At 30.8% G+C, this 21,232-nt stretch overlaps 1 protein-coding gene and 2 long non-coding RNA genes across 3 annotated transcripts in view; 1 reads left to right on the forward strand and 2 right to left on the reverse strand.

Annotated features, from left to right (window-relative positions):
* LOC146992964 (uncharacterized) overlaps positions 1-21,232 on the reverse strand; it is a 91,548-nt gene that overhangs the window by 50,277 nt on the left and 20,039 nt on the right. The window lies entirely within an intron of this gene.
* Positions 5,112-11,653, reverse strand: LOC146992965 (uncharacterized). Its single transcript, XR_015038820.1, has 3 exons — positions 11,563-11,653; positions 8,941-9,030; positions 5,112-5,239 (listed from the first exon to the last, which is right to left on the reverse strand). It is a non-coding gene; the product is annotated as an uncharacterized LOC146992965 (long non-coding RNA).
* LOC118180977 (protein HEXIM1-like) lies at positions 15,564-16,678 on the forward strand. The gene has a single exon (XM_035350057.2). The coding sequence runs from the start codon at positions 15,652-15,654 to the stop codon at positions 16,483-16,485; it is 834 nt and encodes a 277-aa protein (XP_035205948.1). The 5' UTR covers positions 15,564-15,651; the 3' UTR covers positions 16,486-16,678.

The following is a 21,232-nucleotide window of genomic DNA, read 5'->3' on the forward strand; positions in this document are numbered from 1 at the left end:
GAAATATACCTTAAATTACTTTAAGTCTTAAAAAACAATTACGGTTTAGGAAAAACAATTACGGTTTTGTTACGTTTTATAAATAAGAAGCGAAAATTTAACGCAAGAAATCATTTTTATTAAAAGAACTGATCTTAATTTTTTTTTATTTTTTTAAAATTTAAATATGACTAAAAGTCATTTTCATTAACACATGTTCACAGAATATTAACATTCTTTTTATATATTAAAAATGAATTTTTCTGAATATAGCAAATATAATTAAACGCTTTTTCTATACTGTGGAAAATGATTTGCTAAAAACTGCAATTTTTTTTTGGCATTATTTTTTAAACAAGTAAATCACATACTTAATTATGATTTTAGTTTTTTATTTAATTCGACTATTATCTTTGTTCCCTTTTCATGCTATGCTTTTTTTACCTCTTAAAAGATTTTGCAGCCCTAAAACATTTGTTGCATTAAGGATCCTTTATAAGACTCCAACGACAGGACATTCTCTTCCCAAACCAATGGAACTTACTTAAAAGGATACCTTGCTTTCCATTGAGTCTCCAGTTTTTCCTTTTTACTTTAAAACACAAGCAGCGAATTATACTGTTGTTTCCTATCATACTGCCATCAGTATAGGCAGATTAAATATTCTGCTAAGTCATTAAGGGAAGAAGTCGGGAGAGATGCTAGGGGCAGCGGCAGATGAAGGCATTTCAGCGCCTTTGGCCTAAAGCATCAGTAATGCCCTTTATTATAATAGCGTTAGCAAAAAGGCCTACTACTTATGCGCCTGTTTAAAATATATCTACTTATTTCCCCCCGTTTTCTTAAAACACCTAATTTGGTGTCCTATATAACCCGCTTCTTTGTCTGGAGCTGCCTAAAGATTATCTATAATAAACAGTCTCTAATTTGTAAATCAACACAGTTCACTTAATTTGAAGTATTGATTCCCCTTTCTCTATTCATTCATCAAAATACAATATCTAAGCCATCGGACTATATACTAAGAGCAATTTCGTCCACCCCACTGTTTTATCAATATATCAGCTTAGGCAAAATGAAAGAAAGAAACGCTTTGAATCTGAAGTGATTAAAGGCTTACAGCTTTTTATTTATGATTTAAACAAGATTAACCAAGAAGCGTGTCAATCTTTTGCGACGTAGATTACGATGGCTACTGTTATCTGAAACATTTCCCTTTTTGAATTTAACTATTTTTTCTTTTTTTTTTTTTTATTTTTTTTAGTTAGTAATTAGTACCTGCTCGCAAAGACTCAAAGACTGCACCAGGCTTAAAAGTATTCCTCATGTGCACTTTCAGTATATGCCAATACTTCCTTAAAAATTCCTCAACGAAGGCATTGAGCTTTATGCAGACTGTTTAGCAGATATTTCCATACAGGGAGAAGCATAAGCTCTGAAAACCGCATTTCTTTGCCTTTAGCTGTCTATTTATAGTTTTTTTATTTATCTTAATACATATTCATATGAAGAGAATCCATGTATAAATAATGCTAAACGAGCGTGTAAAATTAAGATAAATAAATAACATACTAATCTGCTATTCTGAGAAATGTATCAAAGTTTTCTTATTTGATATCTAAGAGAAGCGAGCAAGAGATTTTTCATGTCAATGTGTCACATTTGTTTCTTCAAAAATGTGCCAATGATATTAGTCCCAAAATTTTTACTTTAAAAAAAGTGACATAAAATTACTGAAGTAATAGAAGGTAATCTGAGCTACCTTAGGATACCTCAAAATGCATAATTATAATACAACAGGATTAAATGCTATAACATTAAGTCAAGTTGATTTCAGTTACGAAGACAGTTGTAACGGTTACCAATCAATCGTAATATATATATATATAATTCAAAATAAAAGTAAATTAAAACGCCTATGACTTGCGCTAAAGCTGCAAAGTAATAAACCAATAATTTATAATAAGAAAACTTTCCATATATCATCTCCAAGGAACACAAATTCAATTTAAAACCATGAATAAAAAAATTTTCAGTCAGAATTTTAATTAGTATTATCAGGTTCAATGTTCCGTCTTACTTTCTTCGGGAACATGCAAGGACCTGACTCGGAACAGAGAGCTTACTAAAGCTATGTTCAATAACTGTGGGAAGTAGACAGGATACACAAGAAGGGTATACAAAACCCTTTATTTTTCTCTATTTACAATAATTTCCGTACTTCGGAATACAAAGACCCACTACTTGTGGTCTACACGTAAGAATATAAAAATATAACTAAACTCTAACTTGACTTTGAAATAATAAACGTGGAAGATTGGCCTTATATTAACAGGAAGCCGTATGTAGTACAGAGAACTGTTAACACTACAATACGTTTAAAATTATCAAGAGGATTAAACCTCTGGCCTGGAAGGCAACCAGCAACTGAGTAAAACTTCTAAGGCAAGCCCCACATAGCACAAAAACATCCTTGGGATATCCCAAGGATGTTGCTCGCGGGATATGCGCACATCCTCAGGACATCCCGGAACCCCCTCCCGAGTGCTTAATGTCACATCCCGGGATATCCTCAGGACATCCTAACCAAGTCCCATCGACAGCGTGCGGGATGTTATTAGGATATGAACTCCTACTTACTACATCCTCAGGACATCCCGGGATATCCCACTAACCTCCTAAACACATCCCATTATATCCTAAAAACATCCTATCTATGTCCCATCGACAGCGTATGGGATGTTATTAGGATTTAAAAGTCCTACTTACTACATCCTCAGGACATCCCGTAATATCCCAATTTCCTCCTAAACTCATCCTCCTGAGCGCTTAATGTCACATCCCAGTATATCCTTAGGACATCCTATCTACGTCCCACCGACAGCGTATGGGATGTTATCAGGATTTGAAACACTAGTTACAATATCCCTTTAACCTCTTAAATACATACTCTCAACTGCTTAGTGTCACATCCCAGTATATATACAGAGGAAAATTCCAGTGAAAGTATGTGAAGGTGTGATGATCTAAAACCTACTTTTTTTTTACACAGATAGTCTCAAATCGTTCTCCTATGGTTACTATGGGAAAATCAGAAATGTTGAAAATATTTATACAACTTATTTTGTTTTTAAATCTGAATTTGTGAATATATTAAAACTGAGCAAGGAAATTAAAATTAATTATTAATACAAAATATTAAAACTGAAAATTTTGCTTTTATTTTTAAGATATTAAAAAAATCTTTTGATCATTTTTAAACATCCAATAGCCCCCAAATTGAATTATTCATAATTAAATTATTTTACAAAATCAGTTTCTAATTTCAGTTAATTTGTATTAAAAATTGAATAATAAAATTACCTATTTAATAATCTTTACATAAATGAATCATCTTTCTTTAAAACATGTAAGGAATTTATAGTGTTTTGATGACAGTGTTGGGAAATTCTTAAAAGGAATAAATTGTATTTTTAAAACTAAATCAATTCCTAGCCTCAGAATAAATAAATATGTTTTCGTAACATGAGAATGCTGCAGGCTTTTTTATATATTTAATATTTAGTTGTAAAAATTTGACATTATGCAATTCTTTATATCATTCAAAAGGTAACTCAAAGAGCTCTTCTAAAATTCTATCTTTCCGCTCACACAATTAAAAAAAAAAAAAAATCTGAAAGGCCTCAGATTTTAGCAGTCACTCAAAGAGGCTAAAAGTTTATGAATGCATAGATTATCAATACAGTTGGGGCAGTGGAAATAGCAAAACATTTTATAAGATACGGACACCAGAAAGTTATATATCTTCTATATATTCGAAAAATGAAGAAATATATCATGTAATTATGTAGAAATATTAAAATGTTTTCAATTAGATATATCATGAATTAAATGCATTTTAAATCAATCAGATTAAAAATTAAAAAAAAGCATTGTTAAGAACTGTGTGTAATGCTTTTAAATAGCTTGGCTCGTTAGTCAATAATATATTATATTTTAAAGGTAAATATGTTAAATTTTGCCAAATGGCAAGACTTGAATGAAAAGCGAAACAAGTTTACGAGTACGATATGAAGTCACATTTCAAAACTAATAGCCCTTTTAGATTAAAAAAAAAAAGTTCTGAAAATAATGTGCAATGGTTCATTGGTATTATTTTACGCAAAATTCAGTAAAATGAAATTTACCCGTTGAAATCAGCACCAAATTAAACTTTTTAAATTCTAGCGCATGTTAAAGGTTGTCTCATTCAGAATTTTATTACTAACCATTCATTTCAGAGCAAAATAAAACAGTAATTGCCATTTATATGACAATCAATATCAAAAATTTAAATCTGCATTTTATGCAACATAGAAAAACTTCAAAAGATCTACTGTTTACCATGCAATTAAGGCATTTTATTCTGCTATCAACTCTACCAATTATTAATTCCATTAAGTATATTCAGTTTACTCTTTCTGCTCAATATATGCAATGTAAAATTTTCCATAAATTTATTAATTCATTTTATTTTGAGGTGAGCTTTTATTCAACTCTCAATGTCAACGAGAATTTTTAGTTCATTTTTTATTCGGTCTCAAAAGAGAAATCAAAATACGTGGATTTATGTATCAAAATACATGAGAAATCACAGTGAGAAAAGCACTGCTACCTTAAACTGTGATTATATATAACAAATGCAGTGAATTATAGTTAAAAATTAGTGAAAATATTTATATTTCTGAACAATTTCATATATAACATTTTCAGCTTTCCATATGTGGCAATTTAAGAACTTTTTTACATATACCAATTTTTTGAAATATCTGCAAATTTTTGTATCTTCAAGGAAAGCTTATTCTTTCACCTTTAGTATATAAGTAATGGTAATTTACCAGATAAAATTACTTAATGGGGAATACAGAAAAATATCTAACCACTTACCTTTGTGACTTCATCTGCAAAGAGACTAAAAAAGTAGTTCAGCTAAATCTGCTATAATAAATATTTATAATAATGCTAAATTACGCAATATCTATTAATATGACAAATTTTTGTAAAGCTATTTATTTGGATGAAAAATAAACACATTCAGAAATTTATGGCACTATATTATGATTAACAGAGGAAAAACACTTTTCAAAATTCAAAATAGATTTTATTAATCCAATTTATCACATTTTATTTGAATTCACGAAAAACAATCTTATATCCATGTATTCTTATGTATATAAGAACTGTTGATAAATTGGATCTCTGTCATTGCCTTTCACAGCACCTAAAATAAAAAATAAAAAAAAAAAAAACTCACAATTACTATATGTGAATATAATTCATAATTAAATTTAAACAAATGACTATTAGAATGCAAATTAAAGGAAGCATTTAAAATATTTTAACATTTAGTACCTATAAACAGAGTAGCAATTATTTGATTTTTCGATTATAGTAAAATAAATATGGGGGATGCCTTTTAAAATTTTTTATGTCAGAAAATAAACTCAAACCACCAGCTGAACATATGAGCAGTTTTATCAATCAGCCACTGGTAGGTAACCTGGATACTGAATCAACATATAAAGTTGCCAAGATAAAGAGAGAAACAAAATTATGATAATCACATCTTACCTATTCATAAAACTATTTTAAATTTAATGTGTAGGCAAGTCCAAAAAGAGTGAGAATGAATTTATTTTGCAACACAAAGTAAAGTCTTGCAGGAGCAAAAAAAACTTGTCTCATGAGATTGGCAAGTAAAAAATAATTAACTGCATCTGGTAACATTTATCTGACAACACGTAAGTAATTGTTATCTACGTGCAGAAAATAAAATCTGATCAGGGGCGTAGCTAGAGGGGGGCAATGGGGGCCATCTGTCCCCGGGTGCAGAATCCAAGGGGCGCCAAACTGATGTTAGAACATTTTAGAATTAAATGTTTTCCATCCTTGGCAAGCAGTAGGGGGAGCGAAATCTTCAGTTGTCCCTGAGCGCTGAAAACCCTAGCTATGACTCTGAATCTGATCATGTTAATGCAATTTTAAACTTTTGAAGTTAACTGCAGAAATTTACCAAAGAAGTACTTGTAACAGTAGTAAATGAAGATGTGGCTAATCTTTACTGTATGGTACACCTTGGTTTCTGTCTGAAAAAAAATCGCAAAGTGGTATTGGTTGTTTGTGAAATGTGGAAGCCCATTGCGTCAAATACGTTTTTCGGTAACCCTAATGTTGATAATGTTGGCAAAAGTAGCCTTTGGGGGAAAAAAAAAAAAAAAACTGGTACTTTTCCGTTTCGCTGGCGCAAATCTCGCCAAGCAGACTTTATTGGCGACAACATACAGTATACACATAAAAAATATTAAAAAAATTTTAGTTCTAAGAATTTTTTTTTTTTGAAGGCATAAACATTTTAATATCGCTTAAAACTTTATAAAAAGACAATAAATAAAGGCAATAAATTTGTAAAAAGACATTAATTTAAGAATTTACTATGCTTTCATGGTTCAACATCCTAAGTCTCGGGTTCATATCATGTGACCCCAAACGATCTCATCTCACGTAAACTACTCTACAAAAATCTAATTCTATCAGTAATTATCTACATTAATTTCAAGTTAAATCTTAATTTGGAACACAAGTTAAAATGCAAGAAATATTTCAATGCGTACGAATAGCTTACTCAGAAATTATGTAAAACTGCAGTGCTTTACTTCACTAATGCATTCTCATTAGAATTGATAAATTTAACCCTTGACTTTCCTTTTCTATATTTTCGGCTTCGGGTAAGAGCTGTGATTGCATCCTAATTGACTTAATTACCGAAAATGGCCTTAGACACAAAACTGATATATCTGGTAAAAATTCTATGTAACTATATGCCAGTATTGAAAGAAACAATCAATCTGATAAGAAAAAGCTGCGACTTGTTTTGAAAATGAGGCGTAAAAGGTTACCAGCGAGAATATTCGTTTGGCATCCGTTGTACCATTATTGGCGACTTTATCGCTTGCGCCGGCAAAATGGAAAAGTACCAAAAAACTTTTTTTTTGTCAATAAAAAGGAGTTATTTCTGCAAATATTGCCAACGTGTGATAAATTTAGTTTTGGGCTACTTTTTTTAATAGTAAACTTTTTGTACAGTCCCAGGTTTTTGGTTCTTACCATTCTTTTCAATTGCTGTGTTTGGTTGCACGGAAGTGGTATGGTCTTGTATTTTGAACATGGTATTTATTATTTTAGTGTGGGTACCATCATTTGAGTATGTTTGAGGTGACTAAGAGACGAAAAATTTAATTGAATTGCTTACCTGGAGGATGGTGGTGGGAAGCCTAAACATATGCATGTGAAAAAAAAGGTATGTTAAAAAAATGAAGTTTCATTTATTTTTTTGTCTCTGTGTGTTAATTTTTGTTAGAAGATTTGTTGTTTAATGTTTTTATGTTAGGAAATAAGTATTTTTGGTAACTTATTCCTCTCTGTTTGTGTATTTTTGGTTGTCTGTGTGTTAAGACAGCGGCGAATTTTTTCTGGTAACTATGATATTTTTAACTTTCTGATTTTCTTAAAGTGAAAATAGATCAATGTGTACATGGACAAAGTTAAGGCAGTGCACAATGCCCAGTTTGTGCAGTTCTCTGTTTTAATAGGTCGATGTGTACATGGACACAGAGTTTGTGTATGTCTTTGACTTCTTATTTTGGTTTTGTGTAGCGGCCACCTTGAAATTAGTGCCGATCCTCTCAGGTGACGATCTTGATATAAAAAAAAGAAACGATTCGCCAAGGGTTACAATAGAGTAAATTTTTACCAAAGATGTTCTACCATAATCACTATTTCAGTGGTTTAAACACTAGTGGAGCAGTATGCAGAGATGAAGATTTGAATTTTGTTTACACAGCATGATGGTTTAGGCACTCCAGCCATTACAGTGAACAAAATTATAATAAACATAGCCACAATAATTGTCTATAGATATTGATGTATAACACTGCATTAACTAATATATTTCTTATGCTAGTATATACAGAATCCTTAATCGAAGGGAAAATCAGAAGACTGTGCATGCATTTTCCTTTAATTGAAACATGGATTTGACCATACAAATCTCAGTCTTACGGGACATGCCACACTATGCAGATAGACAGTAAAAAGTGCTTGTGTTGTTTTTATTTATTAGAGGTATGAAATAAATATACTTCTAGATTTTAATTTTTTCTTTTCTTGTTTTACATTTGGATTACCTATCAAAAAGTAAGGAATTTTGATATTATTACAATATCGGAATTAAAATAACAATTATTGGACATGTTAAAGTAATGAAAATTTTAAATTAGGTTAAAAAGTAACCCTTAATGTGGCATATTTTTGAATTAAACTCTATCGACATTAAAAACAACAAAACGTCCCTCTTTATTAAGGACTTTAATTAACTAATTTTAAATACGGAGCTATGAATGAATTTTTTCCCTTGCATGTTATAATAACTGAAACAAAATTACTCTGATACAGTCAAAATTCCTAAATGCAAGTACATAAAATTTACTTTAGCAATTTCCATTAGATTACATTATTACACCATGTTATCAGTTTGAAAAGCAAGTCATATGCCAGATCTTGGATGTAAAAGAAATGCACAAAATAATATACAGATTATTGAAAAATGATGTATACCAATGTTTATAGATATGATTAAATGTAACAGAAAATTTACTGTCACAACCACATTTTTAAGTGAAATGTATTATTTTAACATTTTACAATATTTAAGGTATGGCATTAAATGCAACATTATGTGCCTGGATATAAGTTAGTAAATTAAAAAAAAAAAAATAATAATAATAATCAAAGAATGAATGTCATGAAAAATTTCAAAAACAAGCAGAATTTAATTTAGAAGACCTTTAGACACTTATGATAAATAAATTTGAGAATTCTTCACCCAAAATTAAATTATAATTAACTAAAACCAGTTTGACTGACCTTTTACAAAATCCATTAGCTGCAATTTTTTCTAGCTTGAAAACCAAATTCTTCTCCACATGGTAATAACATCTTAACCAGTTGAAATTCCTGCAGAAACTTTGATAACACAGTAATAGAATTAATAGAATAGAAAAATTAACACAAAAGTATAGAACATCATTTAAACTTAACATTATTACAAATTTTGGTGCTTTCTGACTATCTGCAAAGCTGTGAAAATTGGCAAAATGGTTAGTTTATGGTTCATATCTACTGCTCTGTTCACAAGTAGTAATTCAAATAAGCACTTTATAAGAAACAAGAAATTTTAGGATGCACACACACAAAAATATATACATTGGGTCAATATTCACATATTTTTCATCCAATGGAATACTATTCAGAAATAAAGATTAAATATAAAGCATGTAAATACATGTGTGTGGTATGCATATTCATAGTTTGCTATTATCGTGTGCATACTCTTGCTGTTTTAGCATAAGTTGAAGCTGTGAGGGCAGATGATAAGAAAGTATCAGAATTTTCATGTATAAGGAAAGATTGCCCTGACAATAGCATCTCAATTGTTTAGCACTGACATTTACATAGCGCATTAGAAATATATAGTAATATATGTATAATAAAAAGATAATTGCATATTATTAATTCATTTTTTAAATGCCAAACTTTAACAATTCTTTCACATATAATTAAACAGAATTCTTTCACATGAACATCTAAAATCCATTCTTAACTAAAGAATAAATAATAAAACCATGTAAATTTCTTATCAAGCCCATCATTTCCGAAATGCCTACTTCTGAAAGTTCCCAGCATTTCTCAATATATTATTAAATTACTAAACTAAGCATCAATGATCGTCATGTTCGCTAATGTGGCAATATCTTTCACACTTCTTTGTTACCACAAGTAACAAGTAGGCTTCAATAAATCTTTAACTGTTACATGCTACTTTTGTCTAAAATTTGTACAAATAATAAAATTAAATGAGCTCTTTATAATATGCTCAAAGAAATAATTTTGTATGAAAATTTGTATGTTATATATTGGCCTGATTAATGATTCAGGAAATAATTCGGGTTTTCAAAGTGCTTCCAATAATTCAAATTTCAGCTTGTGTCAAAATAAAATCTATAACACAAAGATAAGCAAATTTCCTTATGAACAATGCATTTGAACATTATTCAATCACTGGCAATCACACAGTACTGATTGCTTCAATAAACATTACTGTAACTGTGTTATTTAAAAGACTGTAATGTTTTAATTATTTCCTTAATTAAAACATTACAGTTTTTTCCTCCTTCTAACACCAAAAGAAAACCCAGATAAGAAATATAAAAATATCAGTAAAATAAATTATATTATTGAATGACACTTTACATTAATTACACTCATGCATATATTATTTTATTATAAATTATTTCAAAATCAAAGAAGAGAAGGGGGAGAAACTTTAATATTGACATTTCTAAAATGATATAAACATTAATCATTTAGTACAGTTTGTTATTTCAGGCAAAAAGAATTCACTTTTCTGGATAGCATTTATATTTCCATCTCACTTTCAATGAAACATTAAGAGAAATGCATATAATTTAAACACCAGTTTATTTTATTTACCAGACAGATTATGTCAACTCGAAAAAACCTATCAGTAAAATTCGGTAGTAATAATTCTGAATGTTAGGCAACTTGCAAGATTCAACAAAAATTATCAACACTTTTATTATAATGACAATACTACAGTAACATGAACATAAAATTAAACTGCATATAACTATAAAATAAGGCAGCATATAATAATGGTGCATTGGTTTCTAAAACAATGGGCTCGATGAAAAAATACATGTATTATGGTAGCTATTCATATTCTTCAGCTTTCCTAATATTTTCATGTTTACTTTACATAACTAAATTATCTAAAATACAATAAAAATGCAAACAATATTTATGAGAAAATGTTAAAATCAATCATAAGCATTTGATTGAATGCCCATATTTTGTCTTCCTGCAAGTCGTATCTTAAAATGATATGCAGTTTGAAAAATGCTTAATCCTTTTATAAAATATTCAAAAAAGATTAAAAAAAGGTACTGTTCTGTTATCAGGACCGGGTTCAGAATTGTATTTATGTATGCTTGTATATTTGTATGTCTACATATACACATCTATGCACATACTTACGAACACAGGTTCATACATTTCCGATTCTGGTCCCAATAACAGAACAGTACCCCCAAAAAAACTTGAATTACAAACTAGATTAAGATAATGTTTCAACCATACATATTTTGGGCAAAACAATGCAAACTCTTATTTTTATACAATTGTTCAAACTATTTAACATAAATTTATTGCTGCAATAAAAAAATAAGCAATCTGTTCACACATATTATTTTGAAACTGAATGCATAAACTAGACTAAAAAAAATTCAATCATAAACATTTGGATAGCAGGGCAAATTAGATATTTGAAAAGACAGCCAGCCATTGAGATACACGTAATTCACGACAGAATGGTAACAATTCATAAAGCTGTGAAACATTTAACTGTCAAAATAACATAAATTCGAAAAGCAAAAAAAGTAAACATACAAGTATTGCAACTGAACTTACCTTTCATGCAACAAAAAATATCCATACAAGTTAACCTCATGGCGCAGCCATTTTGGATTTCGTTTCAAATCAGACAGATGTTTACGGATTTGCGGCAGAATACGAGGAACTAGTAGTTTGCCGGATACAATGTGCAATGACGCGAAAGAATATAGTTCTGCAGAACTTCCTACATTATTTCGTAATAAACAGTACTATTTCCTAATTTTTTTTTATCTAATTAATTAATTAATAGGGAAATAGTTAAATAATGCTGAATTCATTTTTAATGAAATGTAAAATTTTGCATGTATGGGACGACCACCTTCCGTCCAATATTTCTGAGAATATAAACAAATTTTAGAATCTGAGAGTATCAGTAAATAAATATATAGAATATCGCCTCTCAAACGACCACTTCTGAAAGTGATCAATAGTTCTGAGATTATAAATAAATATTGATATTAAGCATGATTTCTATAAGACGACCATCTCTATATAAGACCAAAGTTTCTAGAATCTTGGATAGTCATCAGAGATGTATCTTTACTGCGAAATTATCGCACGACTGTAATTCAATATCAATAACAGATCGCGCGATTGAAAAACATTTTCTGTCCTGTAATTAGAGGAAAAAAAATTTTCCTTATGAGGTATTTCTCCCGCTTTCCTAGCGTGCCTTCGTGGTGTAATAGTTCTGCACGCTGGGCCGGTATTTCAGAGGTCCGTGGTTCGATTCACGGCGAAGGCGGTTGCTAATTTTTCATCTCTACGGCTTCCCAAAAAAATCCTAATCTACAGTGGCGCCCGAACTAAAAAGGTGTTGGATGAGGTATATCCACACCCAGGATTTAGTGATTGGATACCCTTAAAAAAAAGTCGGCCTTTAAAAAGAGAAGTAATATAAGGTATTTCTCCCGCTTTCCTAGCGTGTCTTCGGCCCACCAGCGGCCGAGCGGTAAAGTCGCTGAACCCTGGTAGTGTGATCCGAAATTCGAATCCCGCGAACGGGCTGGCTGCATGGGCGTTTTCGTGGTTTTCCCCACGTGTAACGTGTATACGAGCCAGTTTCCCTTAGAAAGTCCTCCACGAAGACATCCTTCCCCTTAGGCAGATAGCCCTAGTGTGCTTTGCCATAATTAAATACAACACCACCACACCTAGCGTGTCTTCGTGGTGTAGTGGTTCTGCACACTGGGCCGGTATTCCAGAGGTCCGTCCTTCGATTCCCGGCGAAGGCAGTTGCTAATTTTTCATGTTTCCTGCTTCCAAAAAAATACTTAATGTCTCTATACCCAAATTTTAAAAAAAAATTCGTTTCCGTAATTAAATATATATATATCTAATTTTACCTATATTTGTAGTAGGGTTTGTAATCTGTAAGTAATTATACATGTAATTTATACATTTTTTATAAAAAAAAAATATATGTTATTTAGAATTTTGCAAATATTCTAGAAAATGCTAATCCATTGAAAAAAATCTTTTCCATGACTAAATAAATTTTTAAAAACGTCAGAAAAAATAGCAGTTAAAATTAATAACAAAATAACAAGAATAAATCATCAATCATATCAATATTTTTAATGTACAGCATTTAGAAACAACTTAGTAAAATACATATGAAAAATAAAATAATGTGCAAGTTTCAGATGTGCAATGTCAAAAAATTAAAACTGGTAAATTTGAGAACAAATATCCTCAAAATGTTTGACAACGAAAGTCCTCCGGACAATGCAGAATGAATGTTCTCAGGATGTGAAATTGGTGAACTCCTCAGGACATCTGAGAATCAACATCTTCAGGACATCCTGTTATATCCCGGGACATAGCGACTTAAATAAGACATCCTCAGGATGTTAAATTACGATCTCCTCAGGACATCCTAAGTATGTCCCGGGATATTGCGACTTAAATAGGACATCCTGAGGATGTTTTGTGCTATGGGGGGCGGCCTGCTTCGTCTAACTCCTTCCTCTCTCTCGCTTGGCAAAAAGCCACAACTTAAGTACTTGGCGTTCGCCAGACAAATTTTGCATAAATAAGTTAACGCTTTTAATTCTGGCCGGAAGTAGAAAATAAGAAGTGATAGTAAAGATTTAAAATAAAATAAACGTTAGTAAAACTTAAGATCCTTACAGTATATAATTAAAATTTTTAGTCAATATTTTAATTAGTATATAATTAAAAAATTTTAGTCAAAATTTTAATTAGTATATAATTAATATACTAATTTAAATTCTGATTAAAATTTTTTTTCATTCATGGTTTTAAATTGAATTTGTGTTCCTTGGAGATGGCATATGGAAAGCTTTTTATATTATAAATTATATATATATATATATAAAGTTATAAAATATTTTTATTTGGTGAAGCGCGGAAATGTTACCTGTCATAAAATGAAATATCTTTCGTGGTGAGTAGGTCTGGGATCGAATGGTTAAGAATGCTGACACTGCTACTTTGAGCTGGGCTCGAATTCCGCCGAACGTGCTGAGCGAGTAGGCTTTCGTGAATTTTCGCATTTATAACGTGAATACGAGATAGGAAATTTTCCACGAAGTTAGTTCCTCTCTTGCAGGTAGTTATCACCTCCATAGGAAGAAATATGCCGTAATCGATTAAGCAAACTTTTACTGGGCATAAACTATGAAATTTCCCCTTCAGGCAGATTGCCTATGAAATGAAGTAAGTTTAATTACTTAAATGGCTATCAATGTTTAATTACTTAAAAACTGATGAGTCGCCTTCATTATGTAGAATATTAAAAACTTTAATAAAATTTTACCACAAATCGTAAAAATTTGCTAAAAATCAAACAAATGTTTTATGGTAACAGTCGTTTTCAACCGACATTTAATGACAACTTAGAATTTCATTGGAGTTTTTACATGTGTATACATACATATAAAGGCATTTTTCAGGAGCACTTTTTTACTATTACAGACATGAGCACACGCGTCCTCATTTTAACATACAGATTAGAGATTAGCTTGCTTTTATCCAAAATATCAAAGCATACTACATTTTTGCTTTTACACAGCAGTGCGAGACACAAATCACTGCTAGTGTTAAACTTAAAGGAATTGACTCGGTAACTCTAAAAAATACCTCCATAAAAATGCGTCTAAAAATTTAATATTTAAAATTATATTCAGTTAACTTTTTTTTTTTTTTTTTTCAACAAAAAGCATTGCCAGACTGTGGCTTAAATTTCACAAGGCCTGGATTTAGGCCCCATATTAGCACTATGTTTAGAGTTGTAGACTTGTTTGATCAAGCACTGGTAAAAAGTATTTTTTTTTTTTGTCGGTAATTTTAATTAATTGTGAAATAAATGAGAGAAGTTTATATTTCTTTTGAGCGTACACATTCTAAATATATTAATATTTCTTAATTATAGCTTTTAATAAACGTTATAATCATTACTTTCTGTTTCATTAGAAAAGATGTTAAAGTATACAACTTAAATTCTTACTCTAAATTACACGACTCAAAATCATATAATTAAAAAGTTTGTTATTTGTTTAAACTGTATACATATACGTACAGTTTCAGTATGCGGAAATAAAATTTCGTACATGAAGGAAGCACTCATATGTGTGAAAATTTTTTTCTACAAGTTAACAACATTTTGCTTAATTTATTTAAATCAAGTTAATGAAGTTTAATTATTTACAGGACACTTTTCTGATCAATCACTTATATTGATCATGATATTATTCCGAAGTCTTATCGGTAGATGGCGCCTCCATTTAAGGAAGATGACCTACAGATTTATCGAGTACGGGCTCGCTCGCTAAGTATTCTTACGCGAGTCTTAAAAAGTTATATTTTTTCAACTATAATTAAAACATATTTAAAGTTTCTAGAATTGTTACAAACAGTGTCATAAGTACTTTAACCGTATATTTGGCATGAACAGCAGTTTATTAATATAGAAAATAAAGGAACTATATTACATTGCGGATTCACTTTAAATGCAATTGCACTCCATATACACAGTAACCAGTTTCTCTTCCTACCAGTAGTCGTCTGACCGTCAGAAAGTTAGCGAACTTGAGCGTGCGAAACTATTTCACGGTGGTCGAGCGTTTGGACTTTCTCGGGATGACTGAAGTCGACGTCATGTTGCCGCAGGAGAAACTTAAATGCAGTGTTCCGGAAGACTCTCCAGAGCCAGTGGTTGCACAGCTTGCCAATCCTGACAAGCTTTCTGGAAGTGGGCTTCTCAGCAGGAAAAATAAGAAAGTGGTCAATGCGAATTTTAATTCGAAATTAGAAACTAATAAATTAGTTGAAAATAGCTCCGAACATCACTCAGAAGTTCGAAAAAGAAAAAATAAAAATCGTAAAAGGCTGAAATGGAAACCTTATAGCAAACGTACTTGGGATGAAAGGAGGCAGTTGGAAGAGAGAGATTCCAGGAGGGCTAACCGAATGCGTGAAGAGATGTCAGCATTTGGGTTAACTCTTGCTCCATATAATACAACTCAGTTCTTGATGGAGGATCATAACTTGCAGGAACCTGATTATGCGCACATTCCTAACGGACACAGACACAGAGAGAACAGCAACAGTTTCGACTCTTCGGATGAATTTTATAGTTCTCCAGAAGATGAAGAAGAGTTCTTACAGCAGCAGTTTGTGGAAACTTATGAGGATATACATATAGAACATCTTAATAACATGTCAAATTCTGAACTTGTGCAAGAATTAATTAGTATGGAAGATAAAGTGGAAATATTAGAAAAGTCTCTAGAACAAGCAAAGTTGAAAAAGAAGTCTAAGGAAGGGGATGTTCGACCATGTGATTTGAATGTTGAAGCTGAACTAGAAAAAATTAGAGTGTTTCGCGAAGAAATCGAAAAACTGGCACAAGAGAATGATAGGTTATGGAGGGAAAACGAAAAGCTTCGTAGGCGCTTGCCAAGAAAAGCGTGACAATGTCTTCGTCCAAACATGCGCTTTGTATTTATCATTGTTATTTTACCATTTTCCGCGATAATAACATATCGATTAGTATCATAACTTTTTTCCGTTCGCTATTCCAATGAATTGCGTTCATCTGTTCGCTGTATATTCGCTTTTTTTTTTGGGCATTATTGTGCTTGAAGTAAAAACGAAGTTTCGTAAATCGCTGTTTGTTTTTATTGCTGTTTGTTTTCTAAGCTGTCTCAGCGGGTCGTCTTTTTTTTTTTTTTTTTTTTTTTTTTTTTCCTCCCACAGCGTGGATGCTCAAGGTAAGTCAAATTTCATTTTCAGCGTGCAAAAATAGTTGAAATTTTTTACTGAGCGATGGTTGATGTTTAATTTTGGAAAGCTGTAGTAAATTTGCTTAAGCCTTTTTTTTTTTTTTTTTTTGGAATGGGGAGAGTTGGAAATAGTCTTTCTGGTTTGTTTTTATCACTTTTTATCTTAAAAGATTTCTTTTCAGAGTGTTTTATTATGGGACGCTGATACTGAGACTTTAACGATTAACTGATTTGAATATTATTTATTATGCGATATCTTTTATGTATGCGTGTGTGTATGTATGTATAATTACAAACACATAAAGCAGTTCTGTTTATATAAACGGAAGAATGATATTCTTTTTCAATTAAAAAAATTATATTTTTTATTTTGGTATTAAGAATTTTAAAATATTGGTGTCTAGATTTTCACTGTTTATTAAAAGACGAAACATTTATGAAGTCGTTAAATTTATGTAGGTTATGCTTTTTCCTTAATTTAAATATTTGTCATAAACATTAATTTTGGCGTAGTCTCTGAAAAGCTAACTAAAATGCTCCGATTATATGTATCCTTAACTTTTGAGTGCATTTGTTTCTTTGATTCTAACTTATGCTTTATTGTGTACTTAAAAAGGAAAGAGATTAAAACACAAATTTTTCAATTTACCCCTTGATTACTAGTATTCGTGAAGCGTCAAAGCAGTACAGCTGTACTTCTGCGGTCTCTTTCTGCTCTTCTCCAGTTATTTAGTTTTTGTCACTGTCGAAATTAAACTCTTAATTTGTTTGTGTTTTATTCTGTTTAAATATTAATAAGAGAAAGAAATGTGTGCTTTATGTGCAAATGTAGCAATATTTATTTAGGTAGCACTCTTAAGAACCTCAACAGATTTTGTTTTTTACGATTTGTTGATAAAATCAGATTTTGAACAAAAAACAATGTCTTCATTGCTATTACTAACTTGCAACTTTTATGTCACAACATTACGAGTTTTTGATGTTTCTCATAAAAGTTACAGCCGCATATTACACCCATTTCGCGATAACCCGAAATATTTATGAACTTCGAAATTCTTTTTTTGTTTTTTTAATTTAGCACTACAAGTGCATTTTAGCATTTAAAAAATTGTTTTATCAGTGAAAATATGTTTACCGTCATAGTGTTAACATATGAAATGAAACATATTGATAAAAATAAATTTTTTATTATTATCACTATCTTGCTGGAGAGGAGGTAGAAATGAAACGAAACAAATTATTGATAATAAACTTCATCATTACCTTCTATTTAATTATTATACACTATGTGACTTATTATGATGTAGACAATGAATGCTGTTTCATTTGTGTAATTGCGTTTTGTTTGAGTTTTAGATTATTTTCTTCGGAGGTGGAGAGGAATGGATAATTTATTTGACCTTCATTTTATTGCATGAAAATTTTATAAATAAGTATCTGTTAGTCTGATGAAAATATTAAACTCAATGTAGCCATAAAATTTCTTTCTGCTTCTTCGTTCAGTTTGTTACGTTTTGGATATGCAAAGCGGAAAGGAGTCAAAATATTGTTTTATTTCCTCTTGAATTAATAACTTTGGAATTCTTTTATAAACCTCATTAAAGCTATAAAATTGTGGTACTTATATTTTGAAGCACGTATATGCGTTTTTAGGCAAGCAGCATTTTATTTATCATATCGATGACAGACTTTTAAATGCTTTTTAATATAGTGCCTCTTTAATATTTTTAAAATGCTTCTTTCAAGTAATTCATCTAGGATAATTTCATTCATAAGGATAATTTCATGTACATTATTAGGTTGCAGTTATTAATGAGTTCCTTCACTTAATTTTGAATTTTACGCCGGCGCATTTCTTTTCCAATTTGTATTTTCCTGATGGTGTGTGTATGTATGTATAATTACAAACACATAAAGCAGTTCTCTTTATATAAACGGGAGAATGATATTCTTTTTCAGTTAAAAAAATTATATTTTTTAATTTGCTTATTTAGTTCAATTCTAGATACAAAATTCAAGATTGGAATTTAAAAAATTAATTATATGAAAATATATAAACTTAGGAATTTACGCGACAATTTATCGTTTACAACTGAATTTAATTTCATATATTAAAAATTTAATATAAAGTTAATAATGGCGTGAAAGCGCCATGGTAAGCCGCTTTGATGTTATGAGATAGACTATCGACATGTTTTAATTATCAGTTAATTATTGTGCAGCTGGAATGTTTTCAGTAAGTCACGATATTGCAAATTCGTTATCCATCAATCGCCAGTTAGATTTCTCAAAAGGAAACGTACTTTTTAAATTACTGCACGGTTTACGTTATGTTGATAGTAAATATGATATAATTTTATTTATATTCGCATCTAGATTAAATGGACACAAAATATTTACAGTATGGTGATACAAAATATGATATCATAATTTTATTTATGTTGGTAATTGGATTAGATGGATACAAAATATGTCACTGATGCGTCATTGTCAACTATCTTCTTAAATAGTTATTTAATTATTAAATGACACCAATACGCCTATAGTAAGATACCTTATGTTGAAAAATTCTTAAATATTCTGTTAAAAGTATAATTTTCACTTTCGAGTTAATGTCTTAAAAATATTTTATACCCTGGTAGTTGATTATGATGGTTGAAATATGTCGTTGATATCCTATTAATAATTATTCACGGTTTAATTATTCAGAAATCAGTAGAATGAATCTAATTGAAATTACACATACCTGCTCAGTAAGGTTTGAGTTTTTTTTCTGGAGAGAAAAAGATCGCCTTCCTCGTCTTCGTTCTTAACTTAGATTAATCTTACTTATATCTATTTTCTATGAAAGCCGATCTTCTCCCAACAAGAATAGTCTCGTATATTTTACCATAACCAGTTAATTAGTAAACTTTTGGTTATCATAAGTGAAGATTAAAATAATTTTTCACATTTTCGTTCATATACGGCCCACCAGCGGCCGAGCGGTAAAGTCGCTGAACACTGGTAGTTCGGTCCGAGGTTCGAATCCCGCGAACGGGCTGGCTGCATGGGCGTTTTCGTGGTTTTCCCCATGTGTAACGTGTATACGAGCCAGTTTCCCTTAGAAAGTCTTCCACGAAGGCATCCCTCCCCTTAGGCAGATAGCCCTCGAGGCTTTGCCATAATCATACACACACACACACGTTCATATACGTTAAACAGTAAATGAACGTGATTTAATGTTTTTATCTGTGTCCAAAAGTATTACGCAGCTTGATTGCTTAACATGCATTATGAATTTTATTTTTATCACATAACGCTAGAGAAGTCGGTGCTTCAGTATTTCACAGCATATACAATTATTAGCATTAGCGATTGATTTGTATAATTTTTCCAAACTGGAAAAAGAAAATTAGGTACTTTTCCGTTTCGCCGGCGCAAATCTCGCCAAGCAGACTTTATTGGCGTCAACATACAGTATACACATAAAAAATATTTAAAAATATGTTAGTTTTAAGAATTCTTTTTTTAAAGGCATAAACATTTTAATATCGCTTAAAATTTTATAAAAACCGATAAATAAAGACAATAAATTTGTAAAAAGACATTAATTTAAGAATTTACTACGCTTTCATGGTTCAGCATCCTGATTCGCCGGTTCATATCACGTGACCCCAAGCGATCTCATCTCACGTAAACTACTCTCTACAAAAATCTAATGCTCTCAGTAATTATCTACATTAATTTCAAGTTAAATCTTAATTTGGAACACAAGTTTAAATGCAAGAAATATTTCAATTCGTACGAATAGCTTACTCAGAAATTATGTAAAACTGCAGTACTTTACTTCGCTAATGCATTCTCATTAGAATTGATGAATTTAACTCTTGACATTACCTTTTCTATATTTTCGGCTTCGGGTAAGCGCTGTGTTTGCATCCTAATTGACTTAATTACCGAAAATGGCCTTGGACATAAAACTGAACTATCTGATAAAAATTCTATGTAATTATATGTCAGTATTGAAAGAAACAATCAATCTGATAAGAAAAAGCTGCGACTTGTTTTGAAAATGAGGCGTAAAAGGTTACCAGCGAGAATATTCCGTTTGGCATCGGTTGCACCATTATTAGCGACTTTATCGCTTGCGCCGGTAAAACGGAAAAGTACCGAAAATTATTTTAATATTTTTTTTCAATCATTTAAATTTTATTATTTTTCATAAAACTAAGGAATGTGTCTGTGCAAATAAAAGCAGTTTAGATTGTTGATTGCAGAGATAAATTTTTAAGTTTTATATGAATTTTGTAAAATGCAAGGTCTTGAAGCGGATAGAATAGTAAGAAAGCATATTGAAAAATAACTCGATGCCGGGATGTCCATTCTTATCATTCATAATGAAAGAAAAATCCAGTATACATGTGTTGAAATATTTTGAAATACTCAAAAGAGAA

This window comes from Stegodyphus dumicola, chromosome X2 (assembly GCF_044657685.1).
Source record: "Stegodyphus dumicola isolate Sdum_Otavi_A_Nest chromosome X2, ASM4465768v1".
NCBI classification, from domain to species: domain Eukaryota; kingdom Metazoa; phylum Arthropoda; class Arachnida; order Araneae; family Eresidae; genus Stegodyphus; species Stegodyphus dumicola.